This window comes from Lutra lutra, chromosome 10 (assembly GCF_902655055.1).
Source record: "Lutra lutra chromosome 10, mLutLut1.2, whole genome shotgun sequence".
NCBI classification, from domain to species: Eukaryota; Metazoa; Chordata; class Mammalia; order Carnivora; family Mustelidae; genus Lutra; species Lutra lutra.
In genome coordinates this window covers 10,643,036-10,659,543 of record NC_062287.1, presented here as the reverse complement: position 1 = coordinate 10,659,543, position 16,508 = coordinate 10,643,036, and the positions used below count along the sequence as shown (strand labels likewise).

Genomic DNA, 16,508 nt, shown 5'->3' with positions numbered 1-16,508 from the left:
AGCTTCTCCGACGGCAACGCTGAACGCAGTCTGTTCCTGCTGATGGAAATCAGGGCTTGAGGACAGAAGCGAAAGTGAGCCGGGAACTCAGACCTGCTCAGGTTCTGGCAAGTCTTCTGCCGAAGTTTCCATCCTGACAACAAAGTACCGGATCCCCTATTCGCAGCTGCAGAGATAAGCCTCACGCAGGCAAAACCCAACCATGGTTTTTCCAGACTGCGCTGGCATAATAAGGACACCGGGGCTTTTAAGGGGAGACGGTAGAAAAGGGGATTTCTGATTCTGCTGGCATGAAATTAACAGCAAGGGATTTTTATTTTTGTACGTGGGTTTTTTTTTCCTCTCTCTCCTTTTCTATTTTGTTTTTTGTGTTTTTTTTTTCCTTTTTTGAGTCAGCATAAAGGTCTCTATCACTAGAAGCTGGTCTCTCTATGTTGGTGAGAGATAAGGTGGTGAAGCCTTGCTCCGTGGACTTCTGTGGCCCCAACCCCCAAAAATCTGAACCCTCTGAAGTAAGCAGCCCCCAACCCTACTTTCCTCCTCTCGCGCCACTGGAGAAGACCAGAAGGCCAGAGGAGACCAAGCGATCAGCCTCGTGGCCACTGGCTGCAGGAAACACGGAACTGGTCCTTCCCGTATGCCCCCTTCCCTTCTGATTCCATCCGGGCCCGAAGGTCCAAGCAGGGCATTCCGGAAAATGCAATGAACTCAGAGCCCAAAGGTCTGAGCACAAACCCTGATGCCCCCTTCACGGTCTTACCGTGGACAAGTCTATTAACCTCCCATGCTTCCCTCTGCCCATCAGGGAAATTGCAACTAATATCTCCCTCACAGGGTGGCCAGAGCGCGTGAGGACAGCCTGACTGTGAATGCACTTAGCACAGAACCCGTCATGTACCAAGCACTGAAAATTATGTTTCCAAATCCACTACTAGCTACATGGGGTTGGGGGGGTGGGGGGGTGGCAGGGCAGGGAAGGAGCTCTGGAATGCCCACCGGCCTCGAGCCCAGACTTCCCTCCATAAGCTGGGGCCTGTGCTCCTCATCTCGGAGTCAACCACACAGATTTGCTCGCCTGGCCACAGGCATGGGCTATTGGACCCTGGGTGAGCCTGCTCGGCATTTGGAACCCAAGCCGGTGGAGTGCTGCCCAGCTAAATTTAAATGAGAACTGGAATGACTCATCAGGCCACGGGTCAATGGGACAAAGAGTACCCTGGCCACCAGGGTACAAGAGATCAGCTCCTGGGGGCGCAGGGGGGTGGGGGGTGGGTGGGTGCGGAATGTAGGTGCTCAGGGCGTATCAGCCCCCAATGGCGCTGTATGAACTAACACCTCTGGGGGAAAGCAGGCCCCGGACCAACACGGATGCATTTCCTCCCCTGCACGGCCAGTGTGCCATGTCACACCAAGAGCCGTAAAAACACAACAGTGAACACACACGGAGCATTTACTCGGTGCCATCATTCCTTGCACTGGACAAATGTTTGCCAGTGAATCCTTGTAACAACCCAGTGGGGACTGTTATTACGCCCGTTTTACTAAGGAGCCAACAGGCACAGAGAAGTTAAGAAACACAACCACAGTCACACAGCTGCTACGTGGTAAAATCGGGATTCAGGCCCAGATAGCCTAATTGGCTCAAAATACACATTTACTACGTGGAAAACGTCAGAGGTAGAGCAGTGGGGATGCCTCGGCGAATTTTTTTTTTTTTAAGATTTTACTTATTTATTTGACAGAGAGATCACAAGTAGGCAGAGAGGCAGGCGGGGGAGCAGGCTCCGCTGAGCAGAGAGCCCAATGCAGGGCTCGATCCCAGGACCCTGAGATCATGACCTGAGCCGAAGGCAGAGGCTCAACCCACTGAGCCACCCAGGTGCCCCAACCAAAAGAGTCAGGGCTTCCACCCAACGCCATGGAAACAGAACCTTCAAGAAAACCTTCCGTTACCACGGAATAATTCAGGAACCCTCCAAGGGGCACACTGAGGCTCGCCTGTGCTCATTTAGCAAGATTATGAAGTCTTTCAGCTGAACTTGTTTTAAAGTCATTAATTTAAAAAAAATTAAAGTGATTGGAAATGTTTTTCCCCTGAATTAGCAAGAAATGAAAGAGTTGTGAATGGAGTTTGATTTTAACAGTTTAGGATAATCACTATTTTAAAGATTCATAAATAGAGTTCCTAGAACAAGCGGGCGGCGAACGTGTCGATGAGCTGAGGCGTTCTTCCTTCCTCTCCCTCCAGCAATTAGCAGCTCCATCCAATAGTGACAGCAAATTAAAATGGGACTTTTCTCACTGAGATGAGAGAACAGGGCCACTTCCCTCCACTGGAAAGAAAATAAAAGAAATCATCTTCAAAATGCCCCAGAGTTCAGTCTGGAGCCCAGCTGACTCTGTAAGTATTAAAAAATGAAGCCGGAGTGGACAGGATTAAATCAGAGGGAGCCCCTATTTTAGCTGGATGACTGCCAATCCAACACAGAGCCAAATGCAATTCGCCAAAAGGACCCCACAAAAACATAACTACATGCACAAGGGGTTAAGGGAACTTCTTAAATAACTCAACAATCCAGAAACAGCACATCTGAGCACCTCGTTTTACAAACGAAGGAATTAAGCTCAGAAGAAAAAAGAGCCCGACAATGATCACAGAGCTAAAAACCACACGGCAGAGTCTAGAGGCCTGGCCTCCACCCACCCCCCTCCCGGCCGGGCACAGCAAACACCCACCGAGCCTCCTGCCGTCTTCCCAACTCCACAACTAAGGACCTCTCCAAAGGCCAGATTTCCAGGAGTCCCGAGAGGAGATAAACGTAAGTCATTCATCACCCCCAAAAGGGCACTTCCTGGAAATAGAAATGGATTCAGAAGGGATTTGAGCAACTCTGTGAATGACAGAACAGCCACAAATAGCCACTCAGAGAAGTCGGGCTCTACCTGACCTTTAGGACTGACGTCAAGGAAGATAGCCGTGGCCCCCGATGGTGATATCCGAGCAAGGTGTTGGCACCCAAAGACTAGGTCAGATGGACCCGCCCCAGGACAGCAGTGTCCATGTGCTTATATGGCCTGGCGCAGAGCACTCAGGACTAGGCATCGGAAGGGGAGCTGGGCTCCTGACCCCATCCATTTATAGCTACGTGACCTTGGGCAAGTCACTTACTGGCTCCAAAGCTCCTTTTCCTCGTCTGCAAGGTGGAGCTAAATAAAAATGGTCCACGATCCCTGATCCAAAACCCGTGGGTACTCCAGAAAGCCAAACTGTTGGGATTTTAGGAAGCTACTACAGACCTACAAGCATTTGCCAGTCTCGAAGGAGTCTAAGAAAGCACTCTGTAATCAAACACATTAATATTTTTGCAACAAAACATATGAATATTCAAAATAGGCGGGATAAATATAGCCTCCCATCAGTTCCGATCAGGTTTTGCCACTCAATGGGTTACACAAAACCTTCTAGCTTTCAGAGCTTCTCAGACCTCACATTCAGATAGGGGATGATGGACCCGACCGAGCCCGTGTAGGGGAGGCGGCGGGGTGGACAGCGAGAAAGTCACGAAAAGTGCTTGGCAAAGAGAGAGCTACCACTGATCAAAGGCACTGTGACTATGACTGCTGTTGGCACACTTATTCCCAGCAGAGCTGGCTTTGACCTCAGAGGCACCTAAAGCCAGCAGAATGATAAGAGGCGACCCAGAAGAGTGAGGGCAACCACTGAGCTCCTCAAAGTGGCCGAAACCAAGGTCAACAACTGCTGGCCCTCTGGTCAACAGCTGAAAACGGAGCAGCTGGCCACCTGAGAGAGACCAAGGCAAAAGGCCAGGCAGAAATCTGTCATCTCAGCTACGTGGTTCGGGCACCCTAGAGCCGGCCCCAAGAAGCCTCTGGGAAGGGTAGCACATGTGGGCCTGGGGACCTGGCTGAGATCATTCCTTGTGTTTCCCGAGCATCCCTTTAAGAACCAGGCAAGAGTTCCTACTGTGTGTGCAGAGGGTCATGCTGTGGCCAGGCTAACGGTCTGCTGGAGGAGATCCAGAGGCCCCCGGGGGAACGAGGCCTGGCTCTGACTCTGCAGCACAGAATTCAGAAACAAAGTCAGCCGGAGACTGAGGGCCGGGAATGAGGACTGTGTTCACACCTCAGTCAACCACACCGCCTGCTGTAATCTTATCAACCGGTGTGTCTAACTTGGAGAAGAAGGGGCCCCGGGGTCAGGTGAGTCAGTCCCTAGCTCAACCCTGGTTTATCAGATCCAGCTAAGCCGACATGCAGAGCAGCTCCCGTCTTTCAGAGACAGAGAGAAAGAGAGAGGAACCTAGAGAAGGAGTCTGGTCCTCCAGGAGCCGGCTGTGACCCTCCCTCCCTCAGGTACTGTCCTCTGCGATGGGAGCACACTGGAGAAGAAGGTTGTGGCGCCCAGAACTTGCTCCTCATCTGCCTGGAGAATGTGGCTGGCCTTTCGGGTCTTCTGACTTTCTGGATCCTTCAGGTAAGTGAGCCCCATTTAATTTACCCAAGGAGCCTCTGCCCTGTCTTTCCACGGGTCCCTGACTACAGGTGATGCTGCCTGCGCGTCCTTGTCGCACACCGCGGGGACCACCACCTTCCTGTTCTACTCTGTCGGAGGCTCCGGCTCCCTCTCACCAGCCTGGGGCTGAGGCGACCCAGTGGCGGGATTCAGAGGAACTCTCCCTCCGGCTTCCCTCCCTCCTCTCCTCGCCCTTCTGTTCCACAAGGACCCAGGCAACAAGACCTGCTGGATACTTAATCTTCAGCAACGCTTTAGTCTGTGGCTTAAAAGTAAAATAAAAACGAAACGTGTCGCTTGTTGTTCTCTCACATTTGTTGCTATGTTTACAGCCAACGCCCAGCATCCGGACGCCAAAACCTCCCCCTCTGATGGTTCAGTCTTGCCCTCTTGTTTGTACGCATGGTTGGGATGTGCAGGGAGGTACAGAGGAGAACAGGAATTAGGGAGTTTAATCTTAATCCAGGAGTTTTGAGGGAGAGGGGAAAAGCCCCCCACAAAGTGCATCTAACCAGGAGCCGGAGGGCGGCTGCAGGAACACCTTCTCCTTTCCTTGATGTCTTCAGTCCCCACAGCTTCCACCCAAGGCCCTGCCTGAGGCTCTCGTTTCTTGGGCTGCAGCAGCTGACTTTCCTCCCTCAGTCAAACGCATCCCTGCCATGTCAGCAGCCCACAACCGAGGATCCCTGCACCAGCGCCTTCCCTTCATAAGCTCACAGGGACAGGGCCATTCTCCACACTGCCTCATGGCCAGCACGGCCCCGGGGGAAGGCAGCACTGTGGACATTACATTCTAGAATTCAGAGTGGAGACAGAGACCCGAACAAAATGGGGGACCGAAGGTTTTGTGGTCACCTGCACACTTCCTATGTGCCCCTCGCTGGCTGCTCTAGGGATTTCTGGAAGTTTGCCAATTCAGCACCATCCTCTACAGACCATCTCCATGTAAGTTTTTTTAAGTTGGGCTCCACACCCAGCATGGAGCCCAACACGGGGCTTGAACTCATGACCCGGAGATCAAGACCTGAGCAGAGATCAAGAGTCAGACACTTAACCCACTGAACCACCCAGGTGCCCCATCTCCATTTTAAAAAGAGTAAAAGAGGGGCACCTGGGTGGCTCAGGTCATGATCCCGGGGTCCTGGGATCGAGCCCCGCATCGGGCTCTCTGCTCAGCAGGGAGCCTGCTTCCTCCTCTCTCTCTGCCTGCTTCTCTGTGATCTCCGTCTGTCAAATAAATAAATAAAATCTTTAAAAATAAATAAATAAATAAATAATAAAAAAGAGTAAAATAGGGGCAGCTGGGTGGCTCAGTGGGTTAAGCCTCTGCCTTCAGCTCAGGTCATGATCTCAGGGTCCTGGGATCGAGCCCCGCATTGGGCTCTCTGCTCAGCAGGAAGCCTGCTTCCCCCTCTCTCTCTGCCTGCCTCTCTGCCTGCTTGTGATCTCTGTCTGTCAAATAAATAAATAAATAAAGTCTTAAAAAAAAAAAAGAAGAGTAAAACAAAGCTCCAAAAGGTTACATCATGATCCCAAGCTCCCACGGAGACGTGGCTAGTTCCACGGCCCATTCTCCCGGGAACATAACGTAGCCAGGCCTCCGCCTTTGCCCAGACAGCAGGTCCCACCGAATGGGAGCCTGGACCTCCTGGGAGGGTGGTATCTTCTGTAGCCCAGCAGGACCCGAGGAGACCAAAGAATAAAATGACTTTCTGCCATACCCCACACCTCACAGCACGCATCTAAGAGAATTCACATCCGGGGAAGATGATAGATGTGTCTGGTCAAGTTTGGGGAGGGGGTTTTCCCCTTTGGGAAAGTTGAGCAAAAACAAGCACATCCTCCGTCTATTTCCGAGCAGCACGAGCATCAGGAAGACACACCTCACTGGACGTTACTGTTCGCACCCGCCCGAAAATTTCGGTTACATTTAGCTCAGCGGCACTTTCCACAAAGTCAGTCTCACAGCCACCGATCAGGCAGGGCCAGAGCAGCTTCCGGCTGGGCGTGGGGTGACGAGGCGACCTCCAGATGCCTCTCCAGCCCCCACATCCTCTCACTCGCACCCCCGCCCCTGTTCAGGTACAGGAGCAGCGGGTAGAAGAAGAGGGTTGCCGAAGGGCGGAACCCACCCAAGATCGGCAAAACAGCAGGGGAGAGGGCGTGTGGGAAATATTATCGTGGATGACAATGAAAGTGGCCTTCCTGACCCTGTTCACCGGACCCAGGGACCAGAGGGTAGAATGATGGGCACGTCGTTACAACACATCCAAGTCAAAGCCCAAAACCCTCTAAAGCCAAACCCAGCCAAACCAGAACACGATGGGTTCTGTCCATATTCACTCCACTTAGGAGGAGCGATTCTCAAAACCCTGTGTTGTGTAGACTCGATCCTCTCCAGCGCTAAGCCACTCCGAGAGGCGGCCAAGTGCCAGAAGGCTAAGACCTGAATTTGAATCCAGCCCCGTCTCTTACCATCTATGTGACCCCGGGAAAGAGTCTTAGCATCTTCCTATGGGAAAGACAAGCACCTGCCCTGCCGCCCCAACTCAGAGGACTGTTGTAACAAAAATGTGGCCCCAGGTAAAGCACTCGGTCCTGAACCAGGCATGCCATGAGAGTTCAACGAATGGTCATCTCACAGAGAAAGAAACGGAAGCCAGAGGAGACCCAGGACTGGCCCCGAGTCGCATTTAATTCACCGTGAGCAGAGATGGGATGAGAGTAAGACAGCAGGCTCCAGAATCCCGACGCTCATACCCATCCTTCCCCCTTGAATGTAAATCAACTCCCTCCAAATGTGTTTGCAGGGGCAGAGAACGAGGCGAGGCAGGAGAGGAAGCCACATTCCTGGTGATAAATGTCCACCAGGAATGACTCGTGGAACCCGCAGCTGCTCACATCAGCCCCTCCCGAGCTTGGAGCTGCCCAGAGCCGGCCTTGGCGGGGAGCACTCCCCGGGGACCTGGGCACCTGTGTCCCTGAAACCCAGCAACATGGCCATGGAAAGGCGGTGGGAGACCCCCTTCCCCAATCCCACTTCCTCTTCTCCCTCCCTCCAGCGTATTAGTCACTCCAGGCAAAGGCGACCAGACCCAACAGCAGAAAAACCATTAAATGGGCACCCAAAAACGAAAAGCGAGAGAAGAGCTGTGCCCGAGGATTCCCAGATGCTTAGGGAAAGACCCCAGGCCCTCTCGCCACATCTGAAGAGTACGTCCCCCCACCCAAGCCAGGACTTGGAAAAAATGGGGGTTTCTTTACAAAGAGCAGGGAGGCCAGGGCAGCCAGGCCCCAGGCGCGGGGGTAGCTGGGTATCTGAAGGCGGGGTGTGCGAGGCAGAGGGTTGGGGTGCGGGGTGCGGGACCCGAGAGGGCCTACCTGTGCTGCTCCACAGCCTCGTTGTCAGGGAGCTCCACCCCGCACACGCTGCACTGCTCCCCGATGGTCCGGCTCTCGGACTTCATGCCCACAGCCAGCTCCCCCAGCTTGTTGAACAGCTCCCTCTGGATGAAGCCCTGGGGCAGCAGCCCCCCGTAGGTGCTGAAGTCCATGGACACGGCCAGGGCGGGCTGCACGTGGAGGCCTGAGGTCACTGAGGACGGCATGCTCAACACGGCGTCGGCCTTGTGGTTGGGCAACACGGAATAGAGGCCCAGGTGTTTCTCGGCTGGGGGCGCGGGGTGCTCGGGTCGGCCCGGGGGGCCCTGGCCAGCCTCGGTGGGAGGCGGCAGCTGCTCCGCGCTCTCCTCACGCCCGTAATGCAACTCCCGGGCGCTGGTGATGACGCTGCTCCGAGTCGGGGTCCCAGGCCCCTCTTTGCCCCTTTCCTCAACTTTGTCCCCCATGGCGCCCGCCATGCCAGACTCGGTGGCCCCAGGGCTGTCCTGGCCGGGCACCTCGTCCACCTGCATCATCTCCGTCTTCACCTCGGCCACCCCAGCGTGCCTCCCACCTCCAGCCAGAGTCGGCTCCTCGGGCCCCGCGGGAGGCTGGAGCGTTCCCTGGAGGAGAGACTGTCCTATGGTCATCAAGCTGTCCACCGCAGCCTTGGTGGGACTCATGGCCGAATGACCGAACGAGGTGGAGACAGAAGGGCTCTGGTCCACCATGGGTCCCGGGAGGCTCTGTGCGGCCACACTGGCGTACCCGCTCTCCTCGCTGGAATGCTTCGAGATGAAGATGTTCTTGAGGTACCGAGCTTTGCGGTCCTCTTCCTCCTCGGCCGCACCATCTGCCATGGTGGCCTCTGTGTCATTGTCGTCTGAGGCCTGGATGGTCTCCAGGATCTTCAGGCACTGCTCCTCTAGGTACTCGATCTCTAAGATCTCGGCTGCGTACAGCAAGTCGTCCAGGTCCTCCGCCTTGGCTTGCAGCGTGGCCGTGTACGCGTACTCCAGAATCTGCTGGAAGGTCTTTGGCGAGAGGAAGTCCAGCGTATAGTGCTGGCTGTTGCGGTGGAAGAGGATCTCAAACATCTTGCTGGTGCAGGCCAGCACGGTCCGGTGGGCATGGAACTCCTGGCTGTCCACCATGATGACCACGTCACACAGCGTCCCCGCCAACCGCATCTGGTTGGCCTTGCACAGGAGCCCCGTGGGGTGGCTGGGGTTCTGCAGCTGGATCATGCCCATCTTTGTCAGATCCATGGTGCTCCCCTCGGCTTAGGCATGAGGCTCTCTTTCCTTCCTGGCTCTGCGTGGCGGGGCTGGATGCGTGTCCTGGGCCAACGGAGAGGGCTACGGGGGATAAGGGAGGGGCAGGAAATGAGATGAGAGGACAGAAGACAGATGAGTGTCTCTAAAAAGAAGGCGCCTAACAGCACAGCGCCTCCATAGGCCCCCCTCCCTGTGAGACAGTCTCGGCTGTTGTGATGGGAGCGGGAGGAAGCTTCCTAGAACTCTGCACATGTGCCCTTGGGAGCCCAGGTATGAGGAGGGTAAAGAGAAGGTTCTGCTCCAGCATATACCTCATTCACTGCTCTGTGATGTCTGTTGGCTGAAGTGAAATGGGAATTACAGTGAAGCCTTGTGGGTCCTGGGCTTTCCTGAAGCCTGAGAGCAGAGCCTCCCAGACACGCAACAAGGCCCATATGCGTTAGAAGGCAGAGTCAGCCTGCCCTTTAAGAGTTTCAGCCCTTCCTTTAGTCCATGAGAGCCCAGGATCTCACTCTCAAGTCCCCTGTGCAGTAAGCCTCATCTTCTAAACAAAGTTTTTCTACATCCTGCCTTGCTGCAGCAGCCGGAGGAACACAGGCAAGCCCACCTGGGACGTTAGGCCTATAGACCTGGCCCACGGCAATCTACCAGTTAGGCTGTACCTTCTCCGGCCCTCCCACGGCCAGGCAGTACCTTCCAGCCTGCCCTTGCCCTCTTCTCAGGGCTTCAAGGAACTGACCCACGGACACCTTGACCTCACCCCCCAGGCACCAACCGGAACACTCACGCTAGTTTGGCTTACTTCCACGCAGAGGTGCCTCAGAGCTACTGCACATGCAATCGGAAATCTGGACCGCGTGTGCCTGGGCATGTGTGTGCAACGCAGCAACCAGAGAGGCACAGTTAGCACGTGTATGCATGCTTCTAGGACATGCCACACCTACCTCCTGCCCACAAGTGCCCAGTGGGCAAGGGGATCTATCAGACGCGGGAGAAGAGGTCACAAAAGACCTAGAAAAGGTCACAGGAAATATGCACCCCTCTAGCCAACAGTGCACAAGCGAAGTACATGAACTCCAAGCATGTCCCACAGGCTCCAAAGTCCTGTGCCCACGAGCAGCAACTGGTGCTGGACATGGCTTGGAGGCACCAGAAGTGAGACCCCAACCAGCGTCTACCAGTATGAAGAGAGAGGAGGCTGGGAGACAAAGGCTTCCCCCAAAGCGTTGTTTGGGATCAGTAACAGGGCTCTGGGACTCCCTTGCCGGTTTAAAGTGTTAGGAAAACATCACCCAGACCCAGGTACCACCCCCCCCCCCGCCCCCCGGCCTTGCTGGGGCCAATGCCACAGTGAAATGAAGTGGAAGCACCGAGAAGGCTGGCTCTCCCTGGCTCTCCAAACAGGGCTTGCCTCCGCCCCCAGAAGGAGCCCTATTGGCTCCAGAGCCACAGATCTCACGACGAAAGGGTTAACAGGACGGCTAGTCAAGACACTTTTGCTGCCCACCCTGGGGTGGGGACTAAGGCCATCCAGAGTGGAACTGCCACTCCTCCGCGCCTTGCCACCGTGCGTGCGCTTGCCTTCAGACCCAGGGGCTTCGGAGAACGAGGAGGGGCCTTCGAGAGAATGGAAGCTGGGCCACCCGAATTCCCTCCCCAAAGCAAGCGCCCTGGGTCCTGCGGGAAATCAGGGTGCTCTCGGGCAGCCGACCCCCACCCACGGCTCTGCGCCCGGGATCAGGTGGGCGCCGGCTGCAGCGCTCCGCCGTGCGGCGCGGGGGAACGCCGGCGCTCAGCCGCTGGAGCTCCTGGGGATCGATCTGGCTCCCACACGCCCCCAGTCCCCGCCACCCCCACGGAGACTTGAGAGCGACTTCGGCAAACTTGGGGAAGCAACTTTTCCCGGGGAGCCAGACGGCGGAGAGAAAAGGAGCGGGTTAGGGAAGAGGGAAAGCGAAAGAGACCCGGACGAAAGGCGAGAGTCCCGGCAGGCTGGACGCCTGGGCGAGAGCGCGAGGCGGCGGACCCGCCCCGCGGCGAAGGGGAAGCACAAAAGCCCGACAGCGAGTTGTGGAAGGAACGGCGAGCAGGGAGCTGCCGGCCCTCCCTCTCCGACCCAGGGCCGTGACCCCCCGCAGCGACAGGCAGGGTGCCCGGCCGGGGCACGCTGCGAGCGTCCCGGGGAGCGGGCGAGTGAATCCCCGCACAGCGCGTCCGTGCGTTCCCGTGGGTCCGCGGGCGGGCGAGCGAGACGGTGCGCATTTCGAGCGCGTGCGGGAGCGTTGGAGGGGCTGTGCGAGCGAGCTGCCGGCGCGCCGGGCTGGGAAACGCGTCCCGAATGCATCAGGTGCAGAGCCGGGGCACCCACCGAGCACGGCCCGGAGCGCACAGCTAGCTCTGGCGCCACGGCCGGTCCCGCCCAGAGACGAGGAGGGTCTGGGGCTCCGCCACGGACGCCCCTCCCCCCCCAAAAGGGTGGGGGGTCAAGTCCAATCAGGAAAAAAAAAAGCCCACCACGTTTTTCAAAGAGAAAGCAAAACCCAAGTGAATCCGAGTCCTGTTCCCCTCAGCCCCCAGATCCACTCCTCGGATCCTCGGATTCTAGCTTCCCAGCCGGCCGGCGAATAAACACAAATAAAGCACAACCCTATCGCGCCCGCGCACCGGTCCGCATACATATGAGCACCCACCCGCTCGCCGCTCCTCCGCCGGCCCCTGGTGGTACAAAGCCTCCGGTTCCCCGACCCTCCGCTCGCGCCTCCAGCCCCCCCCCCCAAGACCGCTCTGCCCCCCACCTCTCACCCCGACCGTGCCCTAGAGAGGAAGGGTTGGGGAGGCAGCTGCGCCCAAGCTGACAGCCGGGGCTCCCCTTCTAGCCGACCCCCAACCGGCGGTGGCGACGGCTGCCGCAGCAGGAAGGGAACAAGCCGAATAAAATAAGGCACCAGCCCGGCGGCCGAGTGGCCGAAGGGAGCGCGCCCCTCGGACCTCTCCAGCCCCGGGGCGCCCCGGCGCGCGCCTACCGCTGAGCGGTGCGCCCCTCCCCGGCCCCTCACTCACCGCTGCCGAGCCGGGCGCTGGGGGTGGGTGTGCGTGCCTCTTGGGGGTGTGTGCCTGTGTTGGGGAGGGGTGTTGCTGGGAACTGTTGCTCTCGGTATCACGGCGGCAGCGGCGGCAGCGCCCGGCAGTTCGCAGTACCCGCTCTCATCGCCCTCAACTCCTCTCTGCTGCGAGGTTAGCAAATCACCACCGGCTGCGGCGCCTCCGCCGCGTCCCACGTCAACGCCGAGCCCCCTCCCCTGCGAGGCCCCGGCGCCTCTCCATCTTTAGTGCTGGCGGCCGAGCCCGGCTCGCTGCCCACAGCTGCCCCCCTTCCCTCCCCCCTCCCGCGCCGTCCCCGGGCTCAGCCCGCCCACCCCCATCCCCCTCCCGCACTGGCCGAGACCGCGCGCGCTCCCCGCCCCACCCCTCCCCTTCCCGCCTCCCCTCTCCTCCCCTCCCTTCCCCGCGCGCGGCGCTCTGGGCTTTGCCTGACATCTAGCTGCTGCTGGGGCGCCGGCGGCCGCCGCTCACCGGCCCAGCGGAGAGGGAAGGAGGAGCTCGCGGAGAGCGGTGCCAGGGACTCGGAACCCTCCGTGCCGGCAGTGGAGGTGAGGGGCGAGGAGCAGCCCCCGCCTTCAACCCCAGGCTTTTTATTTCCTTTGGACACGGGTTTTCTTCTTCCCTGCTGCCCCAGGCGCGGAGTTTCGTCCCCGGCAACGGTGTTTGCCTCGATTCTATGTGTGTCATCCCGCCTTTCACTTTTCTCCTGGCTCGGGGCTGCATCCCCTGTACCCCGACATCGGTGGCAGAAGGTCCCTTTCTCAGCCCAAGCCCAGGCCTTCTATGCCTATGGCATCCGGATTGCGAGAAGTCTCCGGGCGCGCAGTTCGCAGGCCCTGGGGAGCCTGGTGCCAGAGGGTCCGCGGGGACCAGTCGTGGAAGGGAGAGCCCTCCCCCACTTTAGCTGTGGGCATCCCCGGAGGCCGAGGTCGAGGCCCGAGAGTAACTTCATCCCTCTCAGTCCTGCTCATCCCCTGGGCTTTGCCCCCCTCACCCACCCCCGCCTCCCGCCAGGGAACCTGGTTGGAAACAGTTCCTGAGAACAGCGTCCTGCTCAGGCAAAGCCTTCAAGGGGCGAGTGAAAGCTTGAAAAAGCTCCAGAGCCCCCTTGCCCCCCGCAAGAGCCTCCTCCTCTCAGAGGGCTGCTCCACTTTAGAGAGTGGAGCTGAGGTCACTAACCTCGGGGATACAGCCACCAGAAGAAACCTACCGTTCCTCTGGCGGTTGAGAGTCCCCTCCTGCCCCCTTTTCCTGGAGCTTAGCGGTGGTAGGGGCCAGAGGTGGGAAGCTCTCTGGTGAGCACCGGCCTTGGCAGCTGGCTAATGTCCGGGATGCTGGGGGTGAAGGTGGTGGTGGAGAGCGCCCTCCCTGGGTCTCCAGACTGTCAGCCCTGGAGGTCATGCAGTCAGCATCTCCGGGCTTCAGTCAGGGAGACCTGAGTCCCCACATTCTGTCCCTCACATGCTGCTGGGTCCAAGGTTTGCACAGGACTCACATACAATCACATTCCAGTGCTTGTCTCCGGTACTGCCCCAGACCTAGAGTGAGGCCCCAAGAACTGTAGGGTCATGGAAGGCGGCAGACACCAACTAGAGACAAAAATCCGCTTCTGGGCCACTGAAGGCCGGAGTGCAAAGTGCTCAGAATCCCAAGAACGGCTAAGGGGGAACCGTCCCAAGGACAGGAAGTTCCATTCCTGGAAGCATGCTCCAGTCTCCTAGCAGGGAAAGGGCTCAGCCCTGCCGGAGTCTGAGGAGAGGAGAGAGCAGAGAAGCCCACTGGGAAGTGAAGGGAGGGAGCCAGTTACCCTTAGACAGTCCTGAATACGGCAACACCTAACCAATCCCTGGAGAAGCCCGGTCCCTAGGTATTAACAATAAAAAGCAATCCCGGTTACGGACTATTTTTCTAGCAAAGGTCTATGCTATCTGCAAGACGAAAGGCATTTAAAGGAAGTTAAGAAACTGGTCTGCAAGGAGAGCACAAGGAGAGGGATGTAAAAACAGAAGAAAGACCCTCCTAGTGCCTCACCAGGGAAAGAGAAGAAATGACCATTGAACTTGTTGAGCCTCTGCCCAGAGATGTTGCCTGCGGAAGGTCGCTGCCTTACCATCGACATCCACCTACCAGCCCCTCCTAAGCGCAGTAGCAAGAGAGGCACACAATTAACCCTTGATCCTAATCTCCTATTAATCCTCAAATCAGAGAAAGGGAGACGCCTTGGAAACAATGGGAGAGCGAGAACAATCCTTCCACCGCCCTGAACTCCCCCCACCCATCCCATGCCATATTCACTCGATGTGAAAATCTCCCTTGCTTCATAAACTCTGCCCATTAAAAAAGCCCAGCGCTTGTTAGTAAGTGTTAAAGAGAGATTAATGCCTGAATTTAAGAGGTGGAGAAGGTAACAAAAAGGAGGAAGGCAGGAGAGGCTGTGGGCTGAAAGCCAGCATTGGGCTCCAAGCATTTCCACTTAGCACTGAAGGCTGGCTGCAGGGCGGTTTGATAAGGTTTATTGGGCCCAGATAAAGCAGCAGCAGCTCCCTCACCAAAACTGGCACCATTTATAGCCAGAGTTGTGTCCTTGGGCCCCCCGAAAGCTGATGAGAATCTCCAGTTCAGAGATTTCATATGGCGGCACCGAAAGACAGTGGGGCAGAAAAATCACAGGAGAAAACTCTCTCTCTCTCTCTCTCTCTCTCTCTGATGTTCATGTATTTGTAGTGATTTTTTTTTTTTTTTTTTTACTTGAAGGGTATGGTAAGGGAAGCTGGGATATCAGTTCACACAGGTCTAAAAATAGGAGAGACCTCTGTCTTACCAGACCATGCTAGAGACGGGGGAATAGATGAATTGACCTTTGAATAGAATTCCACATTAAATCTTCCTATTCCCTCGTCTCCTCCTTCTTATTCACACACCTTCCATGGGTAGCAGCCTTTCAGAGCGCAGTTTCTGGGAGAGGGGCTTTGTTCGGTCTAAGAGATCTTATAGGGAAGAAACAGCGGGAAGAAGAACTCATTCTGAGCACAGACCATGCATCTTAACACATTACCTATCCTGGGGTATTTAATCCTTGTTACAACCCTATTCAGGCAGGTGCTAGTATTGCCCCCATTTCTCAGATGGGAAAACTGAGGTTAAGCATCTTACCCAAGACTACAGAGCTGAGGCTTTAAATCAGACCATTACAGAGCTCATGATCTTCACTTCTAGATGGTACAGCCTCTAGCAAGACAGAACAAGGAAAACGGGGTTTTGATTATCTTTCTCCTCTTCCTCCCCTGAGGCAGAGAGCTACCAGTAAGCCTGGCAAGCTGAGGACCAAGCCATTCCCCACTGAGTGGTGCCACCAGGTACACAGGCTTAGGTCACCTTCCCTCCTTCCTCAAAATCACAGGCAAAAGTTGAGGAGGGAGTTTTGAATTACCATACAACTTCACCCAAACAGATGCCCAGGAAGCAGGCTGTGGCGGTGTTTTGAGCATTCTGTATTCGGATTGAGTGTTAATGAAATGTTGCAACTCATTTTGTTCCAACTCCTCAGCTGGAAAATAGTTGTAAAATGTAAAGGTAGACTTTCCTATCATGATAAATAAATCAAGGACTCCTACCTCCGGGGGGAGAAGCAGCTACTTTGCATACTAAAACCTTGAGATGAGTCTGGAATAAAGCCTTTTCACAGAGGGACGCAGGCAGTGAAACCCTTGAATGGAAAAAGTCCTCAGCAACTGAGAACTCCAACTTGCCCCTGGAAGACATACCAGGTTGTCACAGGCACCCTCAGCCCTCTCTCCCCCTGGGGACTCGAGGGGAGATACCGCAGACCTACTCTGGCCTTTCCTGGAGGCAAAGGACCTTACAAGGCTTCAAGGTCATAACTGCAGATATTTACTAGGTGGATGGAAATGACGTCAAAAACTAACCAAAGTCGGGCGCCTGGGTGGCTCAGTGGGTTGAGCCGCTGCCTTCGGCTCAGGTCATGATCTCGGAGTCCTGGGATCGAGTCCCGCATCGGGCTCTCTGCTCAGCAGGGAGCCTGCTTCCTCCTGTTTCTCTGCCTGCCTCTCTGCCTGCTTGTGATCTCTCTCTGTCAAATAAATAAATAAAATCTTTAAAAAAAAAAAAACTAACCAAAGTCAAATGTCGCCTCCCTGACTAGGTGGTTGGCTTTCTCTGGTTCGTCTTCCCCCCCCCCTTAATTATTTTAATTC

The 16,508-nt window shown here is 56.2% G+C and overlaps 1 protein-coding gene and 1 long non-coding RNA gene across 3 annotated transcripts in view; both read right to left on the bottom strand.

Moving 5' to 3' along the window:
• Nucleotides 1–12,561, bottom strand: part of ZBTB16 (zinc finger and BTB domain containing 16) — a 184,684-nt gene extending 172,123 nt beyond the window's left edge. Inside the window, exons 1-2 of one of the 2 annotated variants that reach the window (XM_047691734.1) lie at nucleotides 12,253–12,561; nucleotides 7,916–9,273 (exon numbers count right to left, since the gene is read on the bottom strand). In XM_047691734.1, the coding sequence (XP_047547690.1) occupies nucleotides 7,916–9,183 (1,268 nt within the window). In that variant the 5' untranslated portion in view covers nucleotides 9,184–9,273; nucleotides 12,253–12,561. Of the gene's footprint in view, nucleotides 1–7,915; nucleotides 9,274–11,882; nucleotides 12,214–12,252 lie in introns of those variants that run through there. The other variant, XM_047691735.1, reaches the window with a different exon arrangement.
• LOC125078697 (uncharacterized) lies at nucleotides 358–2,849 on the bottom strand. The gene is made up of 2 exons (XR_007120961.1): nucleotides 2,737–2,849; nucleotides 358–2,333 (listed from the first exon to the last, which is right to left on the bottom strand). It is a non-coding gene; the product is annotated as an uncharacterized LOC125078697 (long non-coding RNA).
• Nucleotides 12,562–16,508: the final 3,947 nt, after the last annotated feature.